Source organism: Ranitomeya variabilis, chromosome 2 (assembly GCF_051348905.1).
Source record: "Ranitomeya variabilis isolate aRanVar5 chromosome 2, aRanVar5.hap1, whole genome shotgun sequence".
Classification (NCBI taxonomy): Eukaryota; Metazoa; Chordata; class Amphibia; order Anura; family Dendrobatidae; genus Ranitomeya; species Ranitomeya variabilis.
Genome location: NC_135233.1, coordinates 341,528,657 through 341,555,143, shown reverse-complemented (window position 1 = coordinate 341,555,143; position 26,487 = coordinate 341,528,657). Strand labels below are relative to the sequence as shown.

At 45.0% G+C, this 26,487-nt stretch overlaps 1 protein-coding gene and 1 long non-coding RNA gene across 2 annotated transcripts in view; one reads left to right on the top strand and one right to left on the bottom strand.

The window, feature by feature from the left end:
* Nucleotides 1-26,487, bottom strand: part of LOC143809392 (uncharacterized) — a 344,523-nt gene that overhangs the window by 155,541 nt on the left and 162,495 nt on the right. The gene's annotated exons all lie outside the window — the stretch shown is intronic.
* Nucleotides 12,202-14,444, top strand: LOC143805768 (uncharacterized). The gene is made up of 4 exons (XM_077285399.1): nucleotides 12,202-12,514; nucleotides 12,618-12,831; nucleotides 12,925-13,084; nucleotides 13,195-14,444. Exons 2-4 carry the CDS (start codon nucleotides 12,717-12,719, stop codon nucleotides 14,210-14,212), a joined length of 1,293 nt encoding a protein of 430 aa, XP_077141514.1. The 5' UTR covers nucleotides 12,202-12,514; nucleotides 12,618-12,716; the 3' UTR covers nucleotides 14,213-14,444.

The window sequence follows — 26,487 nt, the reverse complement described above, 5'->3', positions numbered from 1 at the left end:
TTCATACAGTACACAGGCAGTGAACAAAGTGAGACAGTGGGTGTGGGTGCCATGCTGGGAGAACTGGATCTCAAGTCTGCTTTTTGCATTTTTGGGAGTTGTTTTGGTTTGGTGTCAGGGTGCTTTTTTCAATGAGGAGTTCTTTGGATCCATGCCTCCTCTTGGCTGTTCATTTTTGTGCTCCTATTTTGGAGCTTTCTGAAAATTTTTGAAGTAGGTCGTATTTAAGGGACAGATTCATGGTGTTAAACATCTGTCACAAGTATCCTGGGCTTTGCCTCTGTCATCTCGGTCCTCTGCTGTCCTCTGCATTCGGTGTAACCTTCATTGCAGGCACCCCTGCATGGTTTCCCTGCTCTCCGTGTGGGACACCAATATACAGCAATGGCTGCCGCAGCGTCCTCGTGCACCTCCTCCTTCCTCTGTGTACGTTGCACTGTCTCCCAGCAGCATGCCTAGTGCGTGCACTGCTATTAAAGGTGTAGAGCACACATAGTAAAATACGCTCAGCACCAGCTGGGAGGCATTTAGTAAATTAGTTCACCTGCAAGATGACCCTCGGCCAATAGCTGGGAAGCATCTTGTATAAAAGTCATCCTCCATAATAGGGAGGTGCCTGAGCAACTCCTATAATTAGTTTGTTAATGATGTTGGTGCATGCAACTGTATGTTGCCTGGTCTGCCATTCTTAGTCGATTATAGTTATACACTACCCTGTACTATCCTTGTAGTCCTGTGTAGTTTATACATTACTCTGAAGCCGTGTCTACAGTGCCTGAACCCCGTGGCCACATCAGGTGCACCTTAACCAATTCCCAAGACCTGTGTGTCAGTACCTCTCTTCTATCCAGAGCCGCTCAGTCTGTTTCTATCCCAAGAGACCGTCCTATCTGCTATACAGAGCTGGCCAGTCTGTTCCTGTCCCAACTGGTCATCCATCCCTGTCTAGGACTCTATTTGAATTAATATATCTGACCCTTGGGGTTAGCTATGGCTGGACGCTGCCCTGGAGCAGCACTAGGTACTACCTGCCGTACAAGCCTGACCTCACCACCAGAAGCTCCAGTGAACACCAAGATAGCAGGTTAGTTATGCCCCACCAGGGTAAGTCCGGTCTGTGGGACAGTGGGTCCACGAACCACTTATGCCACCTGCGGGCATGACAGTCTGGTTTTGCAGGTTGCCTGACATGGCTCAGTAACATAATTTCCCTAATCCCAATCAGGCTTCTTAGGACGCACAAATTTGACTTATGATTGAAACTCTAGTTTTCCATGTTTGGTCTGCTCCATTACCTGTACTTGATGTGTTTTCAACTTGCATCTGTCCCTGTTGCATTCCAATCCATCTGTCTGACGGCACCTGAGATTCCAGATAGTCCAAGGCTTCAATTCCACATGTCCTCTGGGAAGCTACACCAACAACACCCCGATGTGCATGTGCCCACCTGAACCAGAGGTTTAGCAGATCCACCTCAACAGGTGAACCTTAAACATGGGTATCCATCCATTACTTGGATTACTTCCTTTTGCTGTGTTGGTCCCCTGCATCTGTCATCATACGCTGTACTTTTAGCAACTTTAGCTTCATTGTTTCTTCATTTCAGAAGCAACTTAGCAATGAAGAAAAACTGAGATTGCAACCACATCGCACTGCAAGAATCTAAATCAATTCCATGGCAATGAAGTCCTTCTGCTTGTGGAAATGCTGATATTCTGCTTGTTGAATCTGTTTCTCGTCTTGTAGAGAATGACTTATGGGGTCTTGAGATGGCTAGTCATTATACAACATATATTTAGTTCTAGTGATTTTGGAATGTCCATCCTGAGTTTCTAGTAATCTTTTCTGAAATTATTCAACAGTTAAAATAGAGGGGTGTTCTGTCCTGTATATCATAAATCCAGAAAAGATAGAGGAAGCACTCAAAGCTATTTATGAAATTTGGATGCTTAATACGCACCTCAATATTGAAATTGCAACATTAAGAAGGAAAAGTTGTGGAATTATGGAAATAACATGATATACATTTTAATGATATGCAAATGATAAAAATATGGAAACAAAATGTTCCAAACATATTGATTTATTCAGTATCAAGTATGAGCGGTAGGTGCAGAAATACAAGCGTATGCACATTTTGGCTGCTGTCAATGAAGTTGATAGTGGTAGTCTGTGGAATGTTTCTGTCACACTTAAAGGGAACCTGTCACCTGAATTTGGCGGGTTCTTTTTTGCCTTGCGCATGCGTAGTATGCTTTGCCCAACTGCGGGCAAAGCCGAAAACCATTAGTGCGCATGCGCTGGCGCACTATGTCCTGGAAGTATTTCGCTGTGTTCCGGGACATAGTGCGCCGGCGCATGCGCACTAATGGTTTTCGGCTTTGCCCGCAGTTGGGCAAAGCATACTGCGCGTGCGCAAGGCAAGATTGCTTTGCGCACGCGTTAACTAGGGAGGAAAGCGAATCAACGTCAAGTCAATTTGGCGACCAGCGTGCGGCCAGCGGGAAAAAAAAAGGGTTAATAAAAGACCCGAAAACACCACCCATATGGCCCAAAAAAGAACCCGCCAAATTCAGGTGACAGGTTCCCTTTAATGCACATGAGCAAATCGTCAAGATCTTATGTCCATGTGATATTTAAGTTTTTCTTTTTTAATAAATTTGCAAAAATTACTACATTTCTGTTTTTTTTCAGTCAACATGGCGTGCAGAGGGTACATTAATGAGAAAAAAATGAACTTTTTTGGATTTACCAAATGGCTGCAATGAGACAAAGAGTGAAAAATTTAAAGGGGTCTGAATACTTTCCGTACCCAATGTATGTGACAATATCAGTTATGCTTATTTGTATTTATTTTTACCAGTCGAAAGTGGAAAGTCAATGATTTAAAGTTTTAGATTTTGTTTGTTTTTTTGCTATATCTTTATCACACAGTGAACATTGTAATAAACCAATCACGGACAAACAATGGTTGATTTGCTGGGATTTTTTTTAACTTCCATTCCATTAATTTTTGTTCCAATATTCAATACATCACATAGTATGTTAAATAATATGGGGCCATTAAAATTACAAATTGTCCCACAAAGAAAAAAGCCCTTTTATAATTATGTCATCGCAACTATAAAAAATATGCTATGGCTAATGAAATGAAGGGATAAAAAAACAAAACTGAAAAAATGATAGTGTGTGCAGAGATATTTTAGAGTTAAATAAAAATATTCTAATCACATACAAATGATTGAATCTGTTTTCCAAAGTTTTCGTGAAATTCAGTCAACTAGGAGGTAACAGAAAATTCCCATAAAAAAAATTCTAAATTTACAATCTCGTATTCTTGTGAATACCCCCAGAGGATAGGTTACGTGCACAAATGATCATCGTCTGATTTTGCAGATGTTTTTAGATCATAGGTGCCCATAATTCTGGCCTATTTTTGTTCTCTTTTAACTTGAGTTCCAATGTTTTACCCCAAGGGAATCACTAACATAGCAAAATAATCTTTCTGAAACAAACATTTGACTTTTCTTCATTTTGGAGAAATGAACAGGAAGAAGACCAATGTCCCTTTATTTGTGAGGATCAAAGTCTGCGCCTGTTCAAAATTCCAGCAACATTCAGAGCAAGTGGAAAATGTGGTGTTAATTACAGATACTCGTAGAGAAAAGTAGAAGCGCAACACAGCGTGAAACGGAACGTCGTCTTTGCCCTCTCTAGCCCCCCACCTGCCTGAGATGTTTTAAACATTTTTTGGACCAATAAAGTTTGGACTTTATTCTAGTGAGTGCCACCTCTTTTCATTTCATTTGGATTATGCATTTTGCTCTGGTGTGCACCTGAAGGAAAAAAGGTTTTATGCCTGCGGCATTTTTGATCAGCTGATGGTATTGGATCAATGAATCACCAGTGGTGCTCGGCTTTCTCTATTTCTGTGATCAAATTAATGGTCTGTTGGGTAATTGCTGATTTAATGCGGCCTAAAAGATAATCCTTGTTGGCAGCACATCTCCCCAAGTAAAAGACTAGACATAATGAATAAATCATATTAATGATTGTTCATTCCAATAAAATTTGCATTAGGCCTTATAAATGGATCACTAAATGAGCAGTGATCGACTTGATCTTAGCACAGTTAGCACTGTTTCTTTGCAGTCTTGGGGTCTTGGGTTCAAATCTCCCCAAGGACAACATCTGCAAGAAGTTTGTACGTTCTCCCCGTATTTACGTGGGTTTCCTCCAGGTTCTCCGGTTTCCTCCCACACTCCAAAGACATACTGATAGGGAATTTAGGTTGTGATCCCCAATGGAGAGAGTGAAGATGTCTATAAAGCGCTCTGTAATATGATGGTGCTTTATAAGCAAGCATAATGACAAAATAATATATTGTTGATCAGCACTCATTATGGACAGAAAATCTGCTTGTGTAAAAGAACCTTAATACTTTGAGTAGGACCTTGTAAGGTGGCACAGAATGACCCCAGATTGTAGTAAAATGCTAGCATTGTGATAACTTAAGTTCAACCTAAATGTTTGCTCATGGGAACAAAGTTGTAAATGGATATGAGAAGAAAAGGATTGGGCTTTTATATTTAAACTGCTCTATTGCTCTCTTCCCTGATATCATCTGCAGCGCCCCAGAGTCCTGGTCGTTGCAGTACTGTGGCTCCGCCGCTAAGGGGGGCTATGGTACGTCTGATGGCACTGAAGGAGTTCATCTGACCAGGTATCACATACACCAATACATTTCACAGTCGGGCCTCCAGGGGGAGCTAAGGGTGCTATTTATTAGGCCACTCCTCACCACTGTGGGTAAAACTGGGGGTCAGGCAGGAAGTTAGAAGAGAAAGCTGACTGGGTTGGACCAGGCAACACCTTGTGGCAGAGGGTGTTGAGGGGGAAGATTCGGTAGGGTCCCTGTCAGATTTGGGACCCTGACAGAGGCCTGGCTACAAGAAAGAACGTCACGGGACCGTGCCTGCTCAGCATAGCGGCGGTGCCCTAAGAAAGGATTAGAAGCGAGATATATTGTGCTGAGTGAGAAACGAGATCAAAGCAAGAGGAGAAATACCAGTAGGAGTCGTGCTGTAAGACCGAGGCAACATCCTACTGAGGCGCACAACCGGCGGCCGGAACGCCGAGGAAGTATTTATATATCTAGCTCCAAGCAATACTTCAAACCAACGGCAGGACAGTCAGTCTCAGGCGGGCTGTCTCATATACATCACCTATGAAGGCATGGGGGGCGCACTAGGAGAGGGGCGACTCTAGGGTCCCGGAAGAGCTCCGAGCCTACTCGTCATACGGGTGCCGTCCTAACCAGAACATCAGGGAGGGACGGAGGAGAAGAACATCATCCGAACGAGTTGTGAGGGAACATCAGAAACAGACACAACAGTTGTGGGGTACTATCCCGTAAGCACAGCAGGGGAGGACCACAACACATAGCGCTAGCAGGAAGGCACAGATTTCCACCTGCAAAGAGAACTCTGGAGGTGCCATTGGACCGGCCGGACTTGCGCAGCCTGGTGAACCGTATTCCGGACTGAGGACCCAGAGATCTTCAGTAAAGAGGTAAAGAGACTGCAACCTGGTGTCCTCGTTATTTACTGCACCGCACCACCACCACCACCACCATCATCTACATCTATCATTTACTGTGCGCCCCTCGGCAGGGTCACGGACCGGGGCCTAGCCACCATGACAACCCCAGAGCAGAGACTCAGAGGCCCGGTACCGGGTACCCCTCGGCCCTGCGGCGGTGGGGGCGCTGCAAACTTGGCGTCACGAACAGGATCTACTTAAGCCTGAAGAATCAGGTCATGTGTGCCTTGGAACTGTGATTTACTGTGCTTGGACTGTACTTTATTGCAAAGACTGTGCTGTGCCATTTACCGCCAAAATCCGCCGCCATTGCAGCGCTGAGGAGAGAGCAGGAGAGGAGGGGCGTGGAGTGGGCGTGGACAAGCTGAAGAGCGCGAACGACAATGGCCGCCCAGTCTAAATATTTATGTGTCCTGAGGACGTGTCTGTCAACAGCCGAGGTCCGCCTCCTAATCCTGTTTGGAGGGTGGAGACCATGGAGACGGGGCCGCCCACGAAAGAGACCGCGGGAAGAGGACACCAGAGAGGAAGCGAAAATGGCGACGCCGGAAGCACCACGTGCGAATGCCCCAACTCGGCACGAGGCTGCAGAACCCGACACAGCCCTGGACGCGCCATCGTTGCGGGAACTGACCCTTGCGGAGCTACCGATAGGCCAACCCCCATGGCTGATGTCCGAGGAGTGTGTGGCTGCAGCCGAGGCCCGGCAGGTAGCCTACCACCTGGAAGCCGATGCCCGTGTAACCGCTCGGCTGGGCCAACCCACGGAGGTCCACCTGTCTCCGGTGTCTCCCGCTTCCTTCATCCCGGCCGCGGCGGAGTGTGAGCTGCAGGCACAGGGCCTGAGGATCCTGTCGGAGGCGGAGCACCTGCAGCGCCTGATGACAGCATGGCGGAACATGCCCCAACCGGCAGCCCAGGTCGATCTGAGGAGTGTTGAAGAGGTTCCACCGTCACACTGGGGTGTAGTAGTATCCTTTAACTCCCGGAAGGGAAGGGGAGTTATACAGGAGATCGGGGAGCCAATGCAGGTCCGTGTGGATCGGGAAGAAGTGGAGCCCTGCGGGGGAAGGTACGATCCCGATCTGGAGCCTTGCGATGCGGTGACCTACACCCGGTGGAGGAGGGAAGCTGGCGGAGCTGGTTGGATAGCTCGGGGCGTCCAGCGGTGCGTCGCCCTCCAGGCTGTTGCCGGAACGCCGGAGGACGAGCCTTCTACAGGGAAGGTGCCGGAGCCCGTCCCCGCGGAACCTCAGGAGGTCCGGGTCCACCGTGTGCCTCTGGGTCGCGCTCGCCCACAAGCAAGGAGGGCATCCCGGCGAGGGATTCTGTCGCTGTTGGAGCCAGGACCGACCCTTGCTACACCAAGGCGACCCGTTGGCCGGGTGAGGCCTGGAAGAAGACCACCCCCTACACTACAAGATTGAGTAAGCAAGAATGCTTTAATGATTGTAAATAGTTACTGTTCTACTGTTTTGCTGCTAAACCCGTCCAGGGTTAACTCTTAAAGGGATCCCTTTGTTGACCCGGGATCCCTATTGTTTCTGCTGTTTGGTTTGTTTTTCTACCTTTTGTTCCGTTACCAAGAACTGCCGCAATCATGAACAGTGCATGATACAAACTGCTTGTAAATAGTTTGCACCTTCTTAAAGGTGCTCCCTACTGGTTTTGCTTGAAAGAAGGACTCTTTGCGAAGATACCGTACCGGAGCCTTTGCTGAGTACGAACTGGTAGCTTGAGAAGATGTACTACCTCATAGAGACTTGATCCCCTCTTAAAGGGGATGTTCACTTGTTGCACTTAAAGAATGGTATTGCTTTAAGACAGATAGATGGCAATAATGTCTTAAAAAAGAGAAAGTAATAATGCTGATATGTAAAAGTTAAATGTAACTAACTAGTTAATTGTAAGAAAGGTTCAATAATGTTGATAGAAGGATGAGGTCAGGAAGTGAACCCGTAGGAGTTAGTGGTGAGTCCTCTTAGGAGCCATATAGAGATGGCTCAGTGACCTCAAACTGAAAGAAAAACATGTTCTATACTGTGTATAGTAGTGGAGGGGCAGTAGGCCCGGGCTGAAAGGGGCGGTCCTGTAAATAAAGGAGAGGCAGTAGGTCTGGAGCATCTAGGACAGGCGGTCCTGCAGATTTAAAGAAGGAGCATGAAGTTAATTGCCTTATAATGTGTTATAAGAAGGTCTTTAGTGGATTTAGAGTGTACATCCTTAAAGGCAATGTTAAATTATTGTTCAACAATTTTGCACTAAGTAGAACACCCGGTTGGGTAAAAGAAAGTTAGTTATAGCATGTTGCTATAATATTTAACCATGTTTTGTAACGTTCAAGTGTCCTCACCTCCCATAAAGGGAAGCCTGTTTAAATATGCTTACTGTTATTGCACTCACAAAAATTTTATGTCTTTTTGCTAACCTGTATTGTTGTTTTCTTCCCAGTCCCGGAGTACTGGATTTAACCGGGGGAGGAGTGCAGTGCCCCAGAGTCCTGGTCGTTGCAGTACTGTGGCTCCGCCGCTAAGGGGGGCTATGGTACGTCTGATGGCACTGAAGGAGTTCATCTGACCAGGTATCACATACACCAATACATTTCACAGTCGGGCCTCCAGGGGGAGCTAAGGGTGCTATTTATTAGGCCACTCCTCACCACTGTGGGTAAAACTGGGGGTCAGGCAGGAAGTTAGAAGAGAAAGCTGACTGGGTTGGACCAGGCAACACCTTGTGGCAGAGGGTGTTGTGGGGGAAGATTCGGTAGGGTCCCTGTCAGGTTTGGGACCCTGACAGAGGCCTGGCTACAAGAAAGAACGTCACGGGACCGTGCCTGCTCAGCATAGCGGCGGTGCCCTAAGAAAGGATTAGAAGCGAGATATATTGTGCTGAGTGAGAAACGAGATCAAAGCAAGAGGAGAAATACCAGTAGGAGTCGTGCTGTAAGACCGAGGCAACATCCTACTGAGGCGCACAACCGGCGGCCGGAACGTCGAGGAAGTATTTATATATCTAGCTCCAAGCAATACTTCAAACCAACGGCAGGACAGTCAGTCTCAGGCGGGCTGTCTCATATACATCACCTATGAAGGCATGGGGGGCGCACTAGGAGAGGGGCGACTCTAGGGTCCCGGAAGAGCTCCGAGCCTACTCGTCATACGGGTGCCGTCCTAATCAGAACATCAGGGAGGGACGGAGGAGAAGAACATCATCCGAACGAGTTGTGAGGGAACATCAGAAACAGACACAACAGTTGTGGGGTACTATCCCGTAAGCACAGCAGGGGAGGATCACAACACATAGCGCTAGCAGGAAGGCACAGATTTCCACCTGCAAAGAGAACTCTGGAGGTGCCATTGGACCGGCCGGACTTGCGCAGCCTGGTGAACCGTATTCCGGACTGAGGACCCAGAGATCTTCAGTAAAGAGGTAAAGAGACTGCAACCTGGTGTCCTCGTTATTTACTGCACCGCACCACCACCACCACTACCATCATCTACATCTATCATTTACTGTGCGCCCCTCGGCAGGGTCACGGGCCGGGGCCTAGCCACCGTGACAACCCCAGAGCAGAGACTCAGAGGCCCGGTACCGGGTACCCCTCGGCCCTGCGGCGGTGGGGGCGCTGCACATCTATTGGGGAAAGTTGAGAGGCTCCAATACCCATCAGCTGCTCATCCAGTTCTGCTGGTACAAGGAAGATGTTACGGTCACATGGGTCAAGGTGTTGTAGTGCGACCTTAGGTACCAGTGAAACGGATTCCTGTGAGTGTGTGTGTTGATTCAGATGTTCCCACTCATATCACGTACAGTACATTAAAATGTTGCAGGAACCCACAGTGTATTATAGCCACAAGGAATAAGGCAGTCTACTTGATAAAAGTAAAGCAGTCTTTACCGTTGAAACGCATATACAAGAGATAGCAGGCACAAAACGTATTATTCATATCTTTATCTGTCGTTGAACAATTTAGTTACATGTAGCGGCACTTTCATTGCTAGTAACCAATCACACATTAAACAAATGCATCAAACATCAGCATAATGCAAATACAGCAACATAGCACATATTAGCACTCTAAGGCTACTTTCACACTAGCGTTAACTGCATTACGTTTCAAAACGTCTTTTTTCAGAAAAAACGCATCCAGCAAAACTTTTTGCTGGATGCGTTTTTTTCCCATAGACTTGTATTGGCGACGTATGGCGACGGATTGGCATACGTCGTGTACGTTTTACGACGGATGCGTCGAAATTTGGCGACACGTCGTCTCAAAAAAACGTAGATTGTAACGTTTTTTGTCTCCGCCTAAAAAACGTGTCGCGACGCATCCTGCGGCATACGTCGTTGGCTGCAATGGAAGCCTATGAGCGACGGATGCGTCGGGACACGTCGTACGACGCAATACAGCGCTGCAATACGTTTTTTTTACACTGAGCATGCTCAGAAGAAGTATTTTGTTGCCAATTGGTCAGACACCCCCAAATCTATATAAACCTGGCCTGGGCCTTCAACCCCACATATGCCAGCAAGATCCAGAGAGAAGACTGCCAGCAAGAGCCAGAGAGAAGACTGCCAGCAAGAGCCCAGCCAGCAACAGGACCCCAGCCAGCCACAAGACCCCAGCCAGCCACAGGAGCCAGCCACCATAGAGCCAGCCACAGGAGACAGACACAGGACCCCAGCCAGCCACAAGACCCGAGCCAGCCACAGGACTCCAGCCACAGGAGCCAGCCACCATAGAGCCAGTGTGAGTATTGCAATTTTTGTGTGCATCTGTGTGCCTGTGCATTTGTGTGTGTATATGAGGTACTGACTACAGCAAGAGCTTAAAACCTGAAGAGAACCTGAGGCCTGCCATCGTCCTGCACCAGCCAGTGCCATGCTAGAGTCCAGATGCAGCCTGATTCCAGCCACTGTGAAGACCTGCTGCTTCAGCCAAAGGATTGTCAGCCTTTTGTATGTGTGTGTGTGTGTATGCGTCTTCTGATTGGGTTCACCTTTCTGCCTTTGTTGTACATATGTGTATTTGCATAAAGCTATGTGCGTGCATGTGTATGTGTGTATTTTTTTACGGCTGTGTGATTTTGTATCATGTGCCTGCACCATATTATGCCTTTGCCAATTTTATGCCTGTTCATGTGGGAGGGTATGTGTCCATGTGCAGGATTGCATCAGGATGTGGTCAGGATTTTCCATCAGTATTTGTACGCCAAAACCAGGAGTGGGTGATAAAATCAAAAGTGTGCCTGTTTTCCTATTATACTTTACCTAATTTTTACACTCCTGGTTTTGGCTTACAAATACTGATGGGAAATCCTGACCAAATTCTGATGCGATCCGGAATGTGGACACATACCAGGCATGTTTTTTGTGTGCGTCTTGTTGATTGCATGTGCATTTGTCCATGCTGTAATTGGTTATTTGCCTTTTTCTGATGTATGGACTGTATAGTGGTCTGTGCAGCATGTGGTTTAAATGTGTTTTTTTTTTTTTTTTTAAATCTGATGTGTTTTTTAAAAAAGTCTAGCGGTCTGCAGCTTGTAGTTTGAATGTGTGAGTGTGGGGTTTTTCTATTTAATAAAAGTGTTGATTTTATTTTAATTACTGTTATAACCATTAGCAGTTGAAGTACTTGTATTTAAAATAAAGAGCATGTCAGCTCCTAATTGTGATTTTTAAAAAAAGAGAGAAAAAAAATAATAATAATAAAATGTGTTTTAAAAAAATGTCCGTAGTATTATTTCATAAAGGTAAATTTAAAACTGGTGTATGTACCAATGGTTACACATGCAATACAGGGTTGGTTGAGGGCTCATTTTTTTAATAAAGGTTAACTTGTAAAGTTTTTTTTTTTTTTTGGGGGGGGGGGAGGTTATTTTTTTTAAATAAAATGTGTCAAATATATTTTTTCATAGTGTTAACATTTTAAAATTTTATTTTTTGGGACATGGAAATGAATGGTATAACGTGCAACTTTTTGGGGGTTTTTGTTGTTCACCTGTATGAACATTTCTGACATCATTTCAGTAGGGTGTTTATCATTGAACATTACCTAGTTCAGGGGGTGGTCTAACTATAGATCCATTATACATATTAACAGATAAACCAGGACCGCAGCCACTGACCAGCCCACCAGGACCACAGCCGCTGCCCACCAGGACCACAGCTAAGTGTTAGAAGTAAGTTTTGAAGACCCACAATCTGCTACTTCAATGTGTCGAGCAGATTGCAAGTGTCTCTTTAACTTACAGAAACACCAGGACCACAGCCGCTGCCCACCAGGACCACAGCCGCTGCCCACCAGGACCACAGCCGCTGCCCACCAGGACCACAGCTAAGTGTTAGAAGTAAGTTTTGAAGACCCACAATCTGCTACTTCAATGTGTCGAGCAGATTGCAAGTGTCTCTTTAACTTACAGAAACACCAGGACCACAGCCGCTGCCCACCAGGACCACAGCCGCTGCCCACCAGGACCACAAAACAATGTCCTCTTCTGACAGCCCTCCTCCACAGCAACAGCGTGTATCGGTAAAAGTTAACGCAAAAAATGGGTTTATTTTTTTTGGTTTTTTAAAATTACATTTTGATGTCTAACCACATGCATAAATTATGTTTCAACAGGAAGCTGAATCAGATGAGGAGCTGTCAGAAGGGGGCGAGATGGGTGGAGAGATGCTAGTGGAGGAGGAACCAAGTGTAAGTAGTGGTGAAACAGTTTTTTCGCACATCACACTGCACCATACACAAAACAGATTTTCATACATAACTAAACACAGAAAATATATGCCTACATTACTGAGAATTTGTTTCCATTATTTCAGGCTGCTGCTGCTGCTCCTGCTGCTGCCGCTGAAGGTTCTCCCAGACAATCCCAGAGTCGGCGGACTCGTCGCCGCGGTCGGCCATCAGTGAGTTTTTTTTTTTTTTTTTTTTTTGGGAGGGGGATTCTATTGGTACTTAGTGTTTCAGTGTACTAAAGTTTGTTTTTCTTCTTCCTTTTTTTTGGCACAGGCTTCACAGCGTGCTCCCGCAGTAGATGACGATGAAGACGATGACATCGACATTGATAATCTAATTGAGGAGGTTCGCGAGCGGGAGCCGCTGTGGAACATGGCTGACCGCAGGCATGCTGATACCGGTGTCACCCGTCGGCTCTGGGACGAAGTGTGTCGCAACCTGTTTCCAAGGCGGGAGAGCCTTCATCCTCAGCAGCAGAGCAAACTAGGTAAGTATTCACTTTCCAGTGATGTTTTGAGCTGACTGTAATGTATTGCATTTACCAATTTTTTGTTTTTTCTTTTGATTCTTGTCTTCACAGTTGGAAAGATTAGGAAGCGGTGGCGGTCACTGAGGGATCGCTTTAAGAGGGAATTCAACGATGAGATGCAGGCCCCGAGTGGCTCTGCAGGAAGGAAGAGGAGCAAATATAAATATGGCCAGGCCCTCTCCTTCCTGAGGCGAACCATGCTAAGCAGAGTGTAAGTATTCTACAGCCCACTAATAACCATGTTAACCTGTCTACTTAGTTTGCTTTCAGTCAGGGCTTTTTCATTCCAATGTATTAATTTTTTTTTTTTTTCTTTCACAGCACCTTCTCCAGCCACCGGGCGCCTGCATCTTCCTCTGCGCCCTCTGGAGCGATCCCTCCTGAGTCCGCCACTGAGGGCCACGTCGGTAGGCCCCACACCTCTGTCCCCTCCTCTGACCCCTCTGTCCCCTCCTCTGACCCCTCTGTCCCCTCCACTTCATCCGCCCCAAGCAGTGGAGCATTATTGCAGGCTTCATTGCTCGCATCTGATGCTGAACAGTTAGCGTTCCCTTTACCCCACCCCTCTGATCCTGCCACCTCGACACCACCATTAGGTTCGTGGCGGCAGCGACAGAGGGGTCAGGAAAGGAGCTATGCTCCTGAGTTCTTACACCTGAATGCATCCTTCCAAGGCTCTTTCAAAATTTTGGGAGAGCAAGTGACTGCTGGTTTCAACATGGTGCAGTCACGCATCAGTGAAACAAGCCGTGAAACCAGCAGTCGCTTGGATAGGCTGCATTCAGCTGTAAGTCCCGATCCGGCCAATCTTTTTTTCCAATCCATGCTCATGAGCATGGAGAAGCTTTCTTTTGAGCAACAGATGCGGGTAATGAATACCTGCCATAATGCTGCACTGCAGGCCATTAATGAATCGACCCACACACCTCCCCACACCTCCACTCCAATTCCACCCCAGGCCCCATTTCCACACCATACCCCCCATTACCAAACCCAGCCCCAATACCCACACCAGCACCATTACCAAACCCAGCTCCAATCCCCACACCAGCACCATTACCAAACCCCACGCCAGTCCCACTACCCTACCCAGTCACAATACCCGACCCAGTCCCCACAACAATCCCGGCCCCCAGACCAAATTACTTCCCCAATGTTTTCCTTACTCAACTTTTCTCTTCCCCCTACCCCAACACCACCCCCCTCTGGTCAGCCTCTTGGTTTAACCCCCCCTTCCACTGCACCCCAAACAAGTAGGGTTTCCCCACCTATCGACGTGGTCCAACCTTCCTGCCCCTCCTCCTCTCATATCTCCACCCAACACTTTGAAAATTTGTAAAGTGTTATTAATGTAAATAATATTATAAAAAATGTTCAAATTTTTCAAAAAAAAAGTTGGAAAATAAAAATATATTTTTTTTGCAAAACAAAAAAAAAAAAAGAGATAAAATAAATTTCTGATTACAATTCTACTCTTTGTGTGTGTGTGGATTTAATAAGGTAATATAATAAAAAAAGGTTTAATAAAAACAAACACCAGACATGTAAAAGGTATAACATAATGGTTTTACTAGAAAGAAAACCACGCTTTTGGGCCTTTTTTTGGGGGGGGGCTGAAACACTTTTTTTACATAAACAAAACACATGGGAAACAGGTTACACATGGGAAACAGGTTACACAATCATGTCTTGCCACGGGATCCGCCCGACAGGTGAGACAAAATAATCGGCAAACTGGTCCCTCATCCTTGTAACTGAACTTGTAGAGCGAACCGAGCTGCTGCGGTAGTCCCACAAGGTGGTCTCCAACTCTTCATCATCCAAAGAAACGGGCTCCTTTGACAGGACAAAGTTGTGGAGCACCACACAGGCTTTAACTACCTCGTCTATAGTTGTTGTTTTCAGCTTGATAGCCGTCAGCAGAACTCGCCACTTCGCCGTCAATATGCCAAAGGAACACTCCACTACTCTTCGTGCTCTAGTAAGCTGGTAATTAAAGACCCGCTTGGTATGGTTTAAGTTCCGGCTACTGTACGGTTTCAGTAGGTGCGGCGACAGTTGAAAGGCTTCATCACCTACAAAAACATATTCCAGGGCTGGGTCATTTGTTCCTGGCAGTGGTCTGGCTGGCGTGAAATCGTAGGTCTCTCCATAAAGGCAACGACCCATCGGAGAGTTTTTAAGAACTTGCGAATCGTTGGACCGTCCATATGCTCCGATGTCCACGGCAAGGAACCTGCAGTTGGCGTCTGCAATAGCCATAAGGACGATGGAGAAATACTTCTTATAATTATAATACTCCGATCCTGTTCCTGCCGGTTTCGCAATCCTTATATGTTTCCCGTCAACTGCACCCACACAATTAGGGAAATTGCAAATTTGCAGAAACTCTTCAGCACTTCGCAACCAGATTTCCATGGATGGTTGGGGGATATACTCTGGTTGCAAAGTGGTCCAAACAGCCCGACATGTGTCCTTCACTATTCCAGAGATAGTTGAAATGCCCAGCCTGAACTGATAATGGAGCGAAGTCATAGATTCACCCGTAGCTAGGAAACTTTAAAAAAAAAAAAAAAAAATGTTAGAAAAAATTGCACAGACCAACAAGTTTTAATATGGCACTGTTATTTTTTTTTTAAGGACGGGACACCCAATAAAACCAGCATGAAACCAGTGTAAAAAAACAGTGGAATGTCCGCCAAGAAAACCCAAATTACATGCTGCAGAAAATAGTGCGCAATATGGCAGCGCAGTATTGTCTGCAGCGTGTAATATAACATTCAAAATGACCAATGACAGAAAAAAAGCAGTTGCATGTCATCAAACCCAAAAAACCAAAAAAAAAAAAAAAATGCAGAAAATGCAACGCAATATTTCAGCGCAGTTTTTTCTGCAGTCTGTTATCTAACATTCAATATCAGCAATGACATTTAAATAAAGCAATGGAATGTCCGCCAAGAAAACCAAAACTACATGCTGCAGAAAATAGTGCGCAATATGGCAGCGCAGTATTGTCTGCAGCGTGTAATATAACATTCAAAATGACCAATGAGAGAAAAAAAGCAGTTGCATGTCATCAAACCCAAAAAACAAAAAAAAACAAAAAAAATGCAGAAAATGCAACGCAATATTTCAGCGCAGTATTTTCTGCAGTCTGTTATCTAACATTCAATATCAGCAATGACATTTAAATAAAGCAGTGGAATGTCCGCCAAGAAAACCAAAACTACATGCTGCAGAAAATAGTGCGCAATATGGCAGCGCAGTATTGTCTGCAGCGTGTAATATAACATTCAAAATGACCAATGACAGAAAAAAAGCAGTTGCATGTCATCAAACCCAAAAAAACCAAAAAAAAAAAAAAAATGCAGAAAAACATTCAATATCAGCAATGACATTTAAATAAAGCAGTGGAATGTCCGCCAAGAAAACCAAAACTACATGCTGCAGAAAATAGTGCGCAATATGGCAGCGCAGTATTGTCTGCAGCGTGTAATATAACATCCAATATCAGCAATGAAATAAAAAAAAGAGGCTTACCGCAGGGTCACCATCAGCCGCTCCGCTGGTGTGATGGCAAGCCTCATCCTTGTATCCTGTCTTCGGATGACATCCTCCATTTTTGCAAGCAAAAAATCGAAATGTTCAATCCTCATCCGCACGTAGTTGTGGAATTTGTGTGGATTGTGCCGCAACTCCAGGTAGAGAGTGGACTGGACACCCCGGGTCATCCGTAGTTGATTAATCGGATGAATCCACAGTCGTCTCCGTCTCCGTTGCTGCAGAAGCATCCTACGCCTTTCCGCTGCCGCCTCCTTCTCCCGTACTATGATATCCAGGCGATTTGTCTCAAAGATAACGTCGGTAACCAAACTAGCAATCCTCCCAAGAACACCTTCCATCGCTGCCACAAAACTAAAACCCACAAAGATGGGCTGTAAATACAGTACTATATAGTTTTTCAAATTTTCCAGTAGCCAATCAAATTATGGGAGCCTCCCCTTTTAAAAACGGATCCGTCGGAAAAACGGATACAACGGATGGTAAAACGTATGCAACGCATCCAGTATTTTCGACGGAAACGTTTAGCGGATTTGCGACGGATCCGTCGAAATGCTGGATGCGTGGCATACGTTTGTCACCGTTTTTCACTTTTTTGACGCATCCGTTTTTTCGGCAAAAAAACGGATTTGCGACGTAATGCAGTTAACGCTAGTGTGAAAGTAGCCTAAGGTGTTCAGAAGGGTGTTTCTCCTCTTTCCACATTCTTACAGATGTACAAGGAAGATTTGTTGCAGAATTTTTGGAAACTACTCCATTTATCTAACTGAGCTTTCCAAAGTCTGTGGTCATGTTACAAGTAATACCATTCATACACTAAAGTAATCTCTTACGGTTAAGGTTGTATTGTTACTGTCTCAAAGAATGTTCTATCTTTTCATAACAATCAATTCAGTTTTCCTTTATCTATATATACAGAACAAATGCAACCCAAAATGTATTTAAACAGGCTAATTTTAAGCAAAAGCTGTTTTGAGCGATAACTCGTTGAAGTGTTGGCTGAGACTTCTCATCTTGCAATGTGATGGAGAACATCCATGATACATTACGAAGAGTCCTTCTGAAGTATCAAACACAAGACTCAATGTAAATCATTATAACTCACTGGCAGGAGAATAAAGGCATATAGTCAGAATAAACAGTCATAATTTTCAGTTTTAGGGATCTTGACCTGCCAAATATTCCACAAACTTGAGTTCACACATACTGTTCATGCGTATATCATTATTACCAATGTTGTTTGGTCTACTTGAATAATTAACAGGCTGCCCCATAATGACATACTCTCTTAACCCCTTAGTGACGGAGCCAAATTTCTGAAATCTGACCAGTGTCATTTTATGTGGTAATAACTCTGCAATGCTTCAAATAACATTTCCCACATGTCGGCTTTATATCAGCACCATTTGTAAAATGTTATTTTGTTTTGTTAGCATTTTACGAGGTTTAAAAATGTAGCATCAATTTTTCATATTTTCAAGGAAATTTACACAATTTCTTTTTTTAAGGACTTATCCATGTTTGAAGTGACTTTAGAGGTCCTATATATTAGAAAAACCCCAAAAGTGATACCATTTTAAAAACAGCACCCCCTGACATATTGAAAACTGCAGTCAGTTAGTTTGTTAACCATTCAGGTGCTTTACAGGAATTAATGCAGAGTGGCATGACAGAAATGAAAATGTGTATTTTTACCACATAAATGCCTCTAACTTCTGAACAGATTACTACAGCCGTCTGACTCTAAAGGTACCTTCACACGAAGCGACGCTGCAGCGATAGCGACAACGATGCCGATCGCTGCAGCGTCGCTGTTTGATCGCCGGGGAGCTGTCACACAGACAGCTCTCCAGCGACCAACGATGCCGAGGTCCCCGGGTAACCAGGGTAAACATCGGGTTGCTAAGCGCAGAGCTGCGCTTAGTAACCCGATGTTTACCCTGGTTACCAGCGTAAAAGTAAAAAAAACAAACAGTACATGCTCACCTGCGCGTCCTCCAGCGTCTGCTTCCTGACACTGACTGAGCTCCGGCCCTAACAGCACAGCGGTGACGTCACCGCTGTGCTTTCACTTTCACTTTAGGGCCGGCGCTCAGTCAGTTTCAGGAAGCAGACGCTGGAGGACGCGCAGGTGAGCATGTAATGTTTGTTTTTTTTACTTTTACGCTGGTAACCAGGGTAAACATCGGGTTACTAAGCGCGGCCCTGCGCTTAGCAACCCGATGTTTACCCTGGTTACCAGTGTAAAATATCGCTGGTATCGTTGCTTTTGCTTTCAAACACAACGATACACAGCGATCGGACGACCAAATAAAGTTCTGGACTTTATTCAGCGACCAGCGACATCACAGCAGGATCCTGATCGCTGCTGCGTGTCAAACGAAACGATATCGCTAGCCAGGACGCTGCAACGTCACGGATCGCTAGCGATATCGTTTCGTGTGAAGGTACCTTAAGGCCACTATTTGGTTGTGAAGTGCCATGGCAAACATCAGGACCACAGAATCATGATCTGAGGGCACCAATTTGGATAAAGAGGAAGCCCCTACACTCTGTTATCCATTTATAATGATGTAGTCACTACTGACAGCAGCATCTAAGGGGCTAAACAGATTTGGATGGTGCAAACACTGATCATGGCTGATACAGCAAGTTGTCAGCTATAGTGCACAACCGACAGATGCTGGATTGTCACCTGTATGGGGAGGCTATTCTCTTATATCTCAGGTCAGTTAAAATACGTATTGGCAGTCATTAAGGGGTTAAACAACGTCTGCTCTGAGTCCTCAACTCTCATGAGCCAAATGCAAAATCTGTAACAGGAGCACATACTGGGGTCTTCTTTTGTGGTAGAGTTGACTTTGAGAAGAAAGAAACCAAGGCACAAAAATCCAGGTTCAATCTTAATATCTACTCCTGCCTTAGTTTAGTACCTGAAGACTGCATTAATTGTAAATCATAAAACAAGTCTTTTTCACGAAGACAAACTCAGATATATTGATTGCCATTGTATGGGCTTCTGGGACCTTTTAAACTGTTGTCTAAGCGGAGATCCAATAGCATATGTTGGTAAGGTGCCTGGTGGAAGTAGCAACTGTTGGCTCTCCACTGTGCCATGGGGTGTGAAGATGGGTTATCATTTTGTTTACCCTCTTAGACGGTCATGATAGTTTCAATGCAAGGCAGTTGATAATATTTTTCTATAGTGCTCTGAAATTCATGCGAAAACATTAACATTATAAAGGATTGAAATATAGCTTTTACTGGATTATGATTAAAATATTTCACAAAAAACAAAGTGTACTACTGAAACAGACAAACAAACAAAGCGTTGGTGGCGCTCTAGAAAAAGTGCCTAGTTCACACCTCTACCGTACCGGCTGGACGCTAGGTGTGTGATGACCCCCAACGCTATCCACTGATGAGAAACTATCGAAACGCATCAGGAAAGGAGGGGAAGAGGTCCACGGCCATGAGTAGAGCTGAAAGAGTCTGATGTGAACAGCTCCGGGTGAGACCGTTCTATATTATTATTCCAGCAATGATATTGGATACGGATCTATGCCATGCAGTAAAAATCAGTCTGCGGGCCGGTTGCTGTTAGACTTTAGAATAAAGTATCCATGGCACTATCCCAAATTTAAAACTCCCATAACAGGGTTTTTTTCTGAGTGTCTCTGGGGTTGATAACCCTACAGAGTGTCTGCAATTTTGGGAATACATATTAGTGCTGATAAGTACAAAATATTGGCTGAGCTGTGGTTCTTTGTGGGAACTTGAGTAGCCTCAGCAATATTTGTTGTAATTTGGTGGCTAGTGGGCTATTATCTAGAGGTGTGAACTAGGCACTTTTTCTAGAGCGCCACCAACGCTTTGTTTGTTTGTCTGTTTCAGTAGCACACTTTGTTTTTTGTGAAATATTTTAATCATAATCCAGTAAAAGCTATATTTTAATCCTTTATAATATTTATCTGATTTATTTTGGGGATTATACCACAGCTGATTTTAGTCATGCGAAAACTTGTTTTTTTTTTTGTTTTTGTTTGTTTTTTTACCAAGTACACCCCATCCTCCACCAACTTATTGTCTCCATATTGATTCTGAGGACAGAGAAGACCCCTGATCCACATAGCACAGGCTGGGTGCTCATACCTGTAATCCTAGCTACTATGGGAGGCTTGGGCTGTGGGATCACTGGAGCTTGTCAGTTCTGATCCGTCCTGTGCTATGTGGATCAGGGGTCTTCTCTGTCCTCAGAATTAATATGGTGACTCTGAGCCAGCTGCTTGGAGACAATAAGTTGGTGGAGGATGGGGTGTCATTGGTAAAAAAAAAACAAGGCAGTTGATAAGAAGAGTAGAAGGGTGAATCCTGAGTGAGAAGAGCTTTTAAAAAGGGTTCAGAATCTTGTTTAAAATGTGAAGAACACAAAGAGGGGTAATATTTTGAAGAAACAGGACCATATTTATACGTCCGCAATATGAGAAGCAAAACTTGTAATATGAACCACGGATTCACAATTGAAACTAATAGCTGTTGAAAAATGTTTTTCCCATAATACTACTACTACTACTACTACATTATTGATGATCTATCCTTTTATCAGTCATCAATATCGGATAAGTAGGTGTCAGACACCTGGCACCCAACCGATTAGCTATCACCATCTGCAGCAATGGACTGGTGTAAACACTGTACAGACCAGAATGCCACCAATCCTAAGGATAAATATAGTAGTGAAAAATCCCTTAATGGACTATAATCCCAAAAAGAAGGAGTCTGGTTGGGTGGGGTGACTTGTTACTGTTATATTAAGCTTCGGTCCCTGGCAGTTTTAAAATAAAAAGATACATACTCAGCTACCTACCGATCCTCTGCACCTTTTCCCATGCCCTTTGCCAGTCTGTTTTCTTCCTCTTCCAGTGATAGAAATGCGAAGAACCAAGCAGTCATAGAATCCAAAACTGTAACAACTTTATTGAATATATAACAATAAAAACATGTCATATCAGACAACCGGACAAGCAGGGCTAAAAGTTGGCAACAAAATGTCACCAGCATAAAAAACAGCCCAAGGCTGGGTGCATCCCTGAATGGGGGTATACATGTACAGATATATATGAAATACATAGTATAATAGCGTCCACAGACTCATGGAACAGATGTAGCCGTTAAGAATATGTGGTAAGTAATGTTAGAGTTATATGCTCCATATCTACAGTACTGACAAATAATACAATAGTATAATAAACTTCCATGTATACACACTACCTGATAAAGATGATAAGTAGCACAGGAACACCTGTCCACCCCGACGCGTGTTTCAGTAATGGTACCTTCCTCAAGGGGCGCTAGTGATGTATGTGACGTGCCTACTGCAGTCAATTAGCAGCCACTGATTGGCTGCAGCAGGTATGTGCCTTCTGAGCTGGAAGAAGCAGTTTCATTGCTCTCTGTTCCAACCACAACAGCCAGATGATGTCCACCACTAGAGAAGAAAATGGGAAGACTGGACAGACATAGGCAGTGATGCAGAAGGTCAAATGGGGTTTGGACAGTGTGTATGTGTGGGTTTCATTTTTTCAATTAAGGGTCAATGTTGAAAATAAAATAATATAAACTAGTAGAAAACTAATGTATAGCTAATATAAGGTGGAATACTTTGTAAAAATGTGTTGTTCTTTATTTACACTGACCATTGAAAAGGATGAATATTGTAAGGCGGCAAATGTAGGAAACAACAAGATAAGAAGACTTTAAAACTTACAAAGTCATTGGGAAGATGGCTGTTCTCCTTATGCTCTTGTCATGAATCTTGACTATTTCAGAATTGTATAAAAAGACATGGGCAGCAAATCCAAATAGTAATATTACACACTGACCACTTTAGGATAAGCAAGATTTTCAAAACTGAACATGAGGTTCTTTGTTAACATTTTGATTAAAGTGTATAAGCCCACTGCCACATCATGGCAAATCTCTATAGTGGATCCCTGCACCAGCAGAGGAAGCAACCTGGGAGCTCAACATCTCCTATGATGCCATGCAAATACCCCACGACACACAGCACCAAAACCAAGTGAACTGATCATAAAGTTTCACCTCTCATGTGATCTCAAGGAAAAAACTGGGAACCTAATAATTGTCAGTTATTTTCTCATTTGCAACGTGCATGAAATTATGTGTTGTAATTTTATAGAACAGATTTCTGCTCTTTAATTGGAAAATTAAAGTGGAGATCAGATCTGGCAATAGTTCTAGTTTTACACTGTACTAGTTTAAATAAATATCCTTATGAAGATTTAATAGGTAAATTGTGGGCCAATTAAGATTCGCTACTGAATCACTTGAAAATTCCCCAAAATTAACAAAAAACATATAAAGGTTTCCCGAGTCAGCCCCTGGCAGAGGAGGAAGACCCTCCTGCATTCCCCTAGAGCTCCCAGCAAGACTGACTTCATCATACTGAGGTGATAACTGCCGGACACCTTACCTACAAATGAAAACTAAAGGGGTTTGATATTACATACAGACATTATTAGGACCAGCCACTTAACTGCTGTGCATGACAATGTTTTACTAGCATGTACTAGCCTTTCTTCACTGATGAGGGATCATTTCATATAGAGAGATGTTTAGCTATATATTAGATTATACGGACATACTATACTACTGGCATGGGGCGCATGCAGTTCTTAAAAAGGACCTGTCACCAGGTCAAAAATGTCCAGTTTTTGCTCTTATTTTATTCCCACAGGTCTCCTGAATATTCAATTTTCTATTTTAAGGAAGCCTAAGCACACTCCCCCGATATTCCTGTGTGATGCGTTTTCTTGGTAAATACCATTGTAACGGGGTCTACTGTGCTGTAGTACCTCTTTAGGTACCACCCCGTGTTTCAGGAGGTCCACTCTGCCTTGGCTGGATTCTGAATGAAGGACGCTGGCTGGAATTCCTTGGTTACATGGGTGCATATAAAATCTCACTGCTTCTCCACGTATTTCCAGTCTAACAACACTTTATTCACAGAACACAGAATATATACCGTATATACTCGAGTATAAGCCGAGATTTTCAGCCCAAATTTTTGGTCTGAAAGTGCCCCTCTCGGCTTATACTCGAGTCATGATCGGTGGTGGGGTCGGCGGGTGAGGGGGAGAGAGGACTGTCGCATACTCACCTAGTCCCGGCGCTCCTGGCGCTCCCCCTGCCAGTCCCACGGTCTTCGGTGGCGCAGCTCTTCCCCTGTTCAGCGGTCACGTGGGACTGCTCATTAAAGTAATGGATATGGACTCCACTCCCATAGGGGTGGAGCCGCATATTCATTCCTCTAATCAGCGGTAACCATGACCGCTGACAGAGGAAGAGGCTGCGGCACCAGGAGACCAGCTGTCCGGGATAAGGAGCCAGGGACGCCGGGAGCAGGTGAGTATTACATAGTTACCTGTCCACATTCCACACGCCGGGCGCCGCTCCGTCTTCCCGTCCTCTTGCTCTGACTGTTCAGGTCAGAGGGCGCGATGACATACTAGTGTGCGCGCCGCCCTCTGCCTGAACAGTCAGTGCGGAGAGACGCCGAGACGGGACGCTGAGGAGCTGTGGGCAGCAAGAGAGGTGAGTATGTCATTTTTTTTTTAATTGCAGCAGCAGCAGCATTATATATTGCACAGCTTTTTATGGAGCATCTATGGGGCCATACTGAACGGTGCAGAGCATTCTATATGGCACAGCTTTATGTGGAGCATCTATGGGGCCATACTGAATGGTGCAGAGCATTCTATATGGCACAGCTTTATGTGGAGCATCTATGGGACCATACTGAATGGTGCAGAGCATTATATATGTCACAGCTTTATGTGGAGCATCTATGGGACCATAATGAATGGTGCAGAGCATTATATATGGCACAGCTTTATGTGGAGCATCTATGGGACCATAATGAAAGGTGCAGAACATTATATATGGCACTGCTTTATGTGGAGCATCTATGGGACCATAATGAACGGTGCAGAGCATTATATATGGCACAGCTTTATGTGGAGCATCTATGGGACCATAATGAATGGTGCAGAGCATTATATATGGCACAGCTTTATGTGGAGCATCTATGGGACCATAATGAACGGTGCAGAGCATTATATATGGCACAGCTTTATGTGGAGCATCTATGGGGCCATAATGAACGGTGCAGAGCATTATATGTGGCACAGCTTTATATGGAGCATCTATGGGGCCATAATGAACGGTATGGAGCATCTATTTTTATTTTTGAAATTCACCGGTAGCTGCTGCATTTTCCACCCTAGGCTTATACTTGAGTCAATAAGTTTTCCCAGTTTTTTGTGGCAAAATTAGGGGGGTCAGCTTATACTCGGGTCGGCTTATACTTGAGTATATACGGTAACAGATACAGAGGGCAGGCCAATAGAAAAACAGCAGGCCAGACATACATTACAATAGCCGCAGGTGGCCGGAGCCTGCCGATATTTACTGTGGGAATTACAAAGGTGGGGGAGGTCAGAAGGAGAATATCTTGTCCAGAGGCGCAGCCTGTGGACTGATGCATTTCACATGGAACCCACTATACATACATATACTGCATAACATATTCTTGGTTCTGTAACACGGCTCCCCTTTTCAGCGACGTGATCGGCATACACAGTCTGATCCTTAACGGATCGGTTTGGGGATGACCGAAGTTTATGGGGTTGGTACAATTTCCGTTTGTCGACTTAGTTCATCGGCGTTACCGTTTTGTTTGCCGGGTCTGTAGTGGATGGTGAAGTCCAGAGGTTGTAGGGCTAAACTCCACCGCAGTAATCTGGCGTTGTCTCCGGAGACCCGATTAAGCCAGACTAGGGGATTATGGTCCATTAGGAGGGAAAACTGTCGTCCATACAAATATGGTTGTAACTTTTTGAGTGCCCATACTATTGCCAGGCACTCCTTCTCGATGGCCGCATAGCTCACTTCACGGGGCAGTAGTTTCCGACTCAGGTAAGCTACTGGGTGTTCTTGGCCGTCCGGCCCGACTTGGCTTAGTACTGCCCCCAATCCAAACATAGAAGTGTCTTTGTGAACAAGGAAATGTTTAGTTGGATTGGGTGCGGCCAATACAGGGGTATTGGTGAGGGCGTCCTTTAGCTGGCGGAAGGCTTCCTCACACTCTGAGTTCCAGGTTACCTGGCGGGGTCGGTTCTTACTGGTCAGATCAGTGAGGGGCTTCGCTACGCTGCTGTAATTGGGAACTAATTTCCTGTAATACCCCGCTGTCCCTAGAAACGCCATGACCTGGGTTTTAGTGCGTGGGGTGGGCCATTTGGCTATGGCCTCAATCTTGGCTGGTTCTGGTCTCTGTTTCCCACTTCCCACCCAATGCCCTAAATACTGAACCTCTGCTTTGCCCACGTGACACTTGTTTGGGTTCAGGGTGATTCCGGCCTTGTGGATCCTGTCCAATACTGTCTCTATGTGATTTAGATGCTCTTCCCATGTCGCGCTGTAGATGTCGATGTCATCCACGTAGGCACAAGCATAGTCCTGGAGACCATCCAGAAGCCGGTCAGCCAGCCTCTGGAAGGTCGCAGGGGCATTCTTCATCCCGAATGGCATAACTCGAAACTGGAATAAGCCGAACGGGGTGACAAATGCAGACTTGGGAATAGCGTCAGTACTAAGGGGAATCTGCCAGTAGCCTTTGCATAGATCGATGGTGGTCAAATACTTTGCCCCTGCCAGCCGGTCTAACAACTCATCCACACGCAGCATGGGATACGCATCCGTCACTGTTTTCTCATTGAGCTTACGATAGTCTACACAAAACCGTGTAGTCCCATCCTTCTTGGGCACTAACACTACGGGGGATGCCCAGGGACTATCTGACTCTTCAATGACCCCTAAACGCAACATCTCTTGTATCTCTTGTCGCATCCCTTCTCGTACAGACTCAGGGATGCGGATGGGGGGTTGTCACAGGGGGGTCTGATCCTGGGTCTCAACCTTGTGTTGTGCCAGGTGAGTGTACCCTGGTCTCCCTGAAAACATCCTGTCGCT

Coding starts and splice junctions, on each gene's coding strand:
- LOC143805768 (XM_077285399.1), top strand. CDS start 12,717: ATGGCTGACCGCAGGCATGCTGATACCGGTGTCACCCGTCGGCTCTGG. Junction 12,832..12,924: donor TCAGCAGCAGAGCAAACTAG/GTAAGTATTCAC, acceptor TTGTCTTCACAG/TTGGAAAGATTAGGAAGCGG. Junction 13,085..13,194: donor CGAACCATGCTAAGCAGAGT/GTAAGTATTCTA, acceptor TTTCTTTCACAG/CACCTTCTCCAGCCACCGGG.